Source organism: Cryptomeria japonica, chromosome 7 (assembly GCF_030272615.1).
Source record: "Cryptomeria japonica chromosome 7, Sugi_1.0, whole genome shotgun sequence".
In the NCBI taxonomy this organism is placed as follows: domain Eukaryota; kingdom Viridiplantae; phylum Streptophyta; class Pinopsida; order Cupressales; family Cupressaceae; genus Cryptomeria; species Cryptomeria japonica.
This window is the reverse complement of record NC_081411.1, coordinates 112,159,071-112,161,510: the sequence shown is the minus strand read 5'-3', so window position 1 is coordinate 112,161,510 and position 2,440 is coordinate 112,159,071. Positions and strand designations below refer to the sequence as shown.

Sequence of the window (2,440 nt, the reverse complement as noted above, 5' to 3'; positions counted from 1 at the left end):
TTGAAGAGTCACAACCCTTGGATCAAGAGATCTATCCCCTAAGCCATATAAGAATAGAAGGAATTCCATAGAATAGATACTACAAGACAAAGAAGAAAAAGAGAAGAAAAAGAGAAGAAGAGAAATAGCTACTCTTAAATAACAACTAGGTTAATGGTCAAATGTAAATTTTAGCCAATGAAATTACAATAACTATTTATCACCTTTTGGTAGGTATGTCAAGTGTCATGTTTTATGTAGAGTAGCATGCCTTCCACACTAATTCTCTTACCTTCGAAGAACAAGTTGTAAATATAAACATTTATATTAAAAATCACCAAAATAAGACTAATAGAAGTTTTCCATAATATTAAATGTTTTTCCTGTCTAGTATCTCATTGATAATATTAAGATATATGATATATTTTATTATTATTATTATGTCTAAAGGTTTAACTTACATAGAATGATAGGATTGATAAAATTGTACATCTAATTAGCCGTCGATTACCTTACTAATAGAAAAACCTGAAACTGACATTACCTTCGACAGTTCTATTTATGGATAAGCTCGCCCAAAAAAACAGATTGAGGGCGATTAATCCAAAAGCTCGTTGAAGACTCCGTTCAGGAAATCGACGTATGATTTCCGACGCCTTTAAAATCCTTTCTCCACAAACAATCTTCATTCAGATTTCCAAGTCTCTTCTCTCTGTTTTTGTTTCCAGAGCTTTTCTTCCTTTTGGTCTTCCAGTTAATATTAATTGGGATGGAATTCATGGCGAAAGCAAAGACAGTAATGGCTTTCATGGGCATGGCGGCTTTGATTGGCGCTGCTGACGTGGCTGCACTAGAGTCACTTGAGTGTTTCAATTGGGTACCGATAAAGTACGCCTTGGCTCCGTGCATTGACTTCATTGCAGGCAACGATGAATGCCCATCTCCAGTGTGTTGCAAAGCCTTTGCTAACACCAACCCAGATTGTTACTGCCAGATGTTGAATGGCGATACCGGACTTGGAGTTAAGATCAATTTTACCAAGGCGTTTGCTCTTCCTACGGATTGCGGCAAAGAACCTATATACTGCGCAGGTATTAGGATACAAATTTCTATTTAGTTGCAGAAATTTTTATTAAACATGAAAATAATTTATATATCAAGAAAGGCAGTGGATAACATAGTCAGTATTCTATTATAGAGGGCAATGATAATTGTCTTGCGCTGTCTGTTCAGCCTCAGTATTTCTTAAGAGGAGCAGATTTGTTCTGTTGAATTAACTGTTAAGAAAAGACATGAGACAATGGTAGCACAAAGAAAATCATCGAAGAGGAATGGACTACACAAAAAAACCAAGCTAGTTCTTATTTTTAATGTTCCTTTGTTTCTTTTACTAGCTGAAGCTCCAGCTTTGCCAGCGGTTCCAGCTGTTCCTATTGCTCCAGCTGTGCCAGCTACTCCAGCCGTGCCATCAACTCCATATTTTCCAGAAACTCCTGGTCTTTCTCCTGTTCCCATTTTCAGAAAACTGATGGGTGTCTAATCATCACATCGTTCCGTCCATCACGTAAGATTTCTCCAGTTTTCCTGTATGGGTATTTGTAGAATGCATTATGACTACTTCGTCTATTGTTTAGATTTTCTTTGAGGTTTTGTATTGTTTTTCAGGTACCCCATTGAAAGGACTTTGTGGGGCATAGTTTTTGCACAGTCAATGGCTGCAAAAATTCTAGTGGTGGCATGGATTTTAATGAAAACTCTTTGTTGGAATAGATCGTAGAAATGCTTTAGCAGGCTTTACTGTGGTTTGGGGATGGATTTGGCCAATAAATTGTTGACTGGATTACTTTTCATCGTATTCTGTATTTCATTGATATGGAGTGGAATATAAAAGATTGAATTTCACTCTGCTTCTTTGTTTCATCTTATAATAACGATTTTTTATCCTAACTGAATAAAGTTGATTACAAAGGAAAGAATAGCAGTTTAAAAAGAAATAATTGTAGATAGTAAAAGGTGGATTGTAATAATCTTAGTGTATTAACAAAAAGGTTTTATCTTTAGTTTATTTTGAAAATCATTTACATGTTAAAATATTTAAAATATAAAAATATTTTTGAATAAATAAAATAGTTTCAAATTTTTTTTTCACAATTTTTAAGTAGTTGTATTTAAGAAATTTATACTAGTTAAATAATTATATAAGAAGATATTTATAAAGCATCAAAATACATTTAAAGATGCTCTTTAATTGAAGGATTTAAAACTTGGGTTATTATCAGTGAAAACAAATAATTTTCGAATGTAAATTTTGATCATTAATATTAGGAAAATAAATTTGGGTTACAATTATGTTTGATTCATCATTATTTTAAACTAACTTTGACTAATTGATAAAAAATGACAACTCTAATATTCTTTTATCTCTACTCAAGTCAAAGGAAGAATTCTTAGAGTTCTTGAG

At 33.0% G+C, this 2,440-nt stretch overlaps 1 protein-coding gene across 1 annotated transcript; it reads left to right on the top strand.

Annotated features, from left to right (window-relative positions):
- The first annotated feature begins 757 nt into the window (after positions 1 to 757).
- Positions 758 to 1,519, top strand: LOC131061231 (non-specific lipid transfer protein GPI-anchored 26-like). The gene is made up of 2 exons (XM_057994774.1): positions 758 to 1,070; positions 1,374 to 1,519. The coding sequence occupies exons 1-2, from the start codon at positions 758 to 760 to the stop codon at positions 1,517 to 1,519; spliced, it is 459 nt and encodes a 152-aa protein (XP_057850757.1).
- The last annotated feature ends 921 nt before the right edge of the window (positions 1,520 to 2,440 follow it).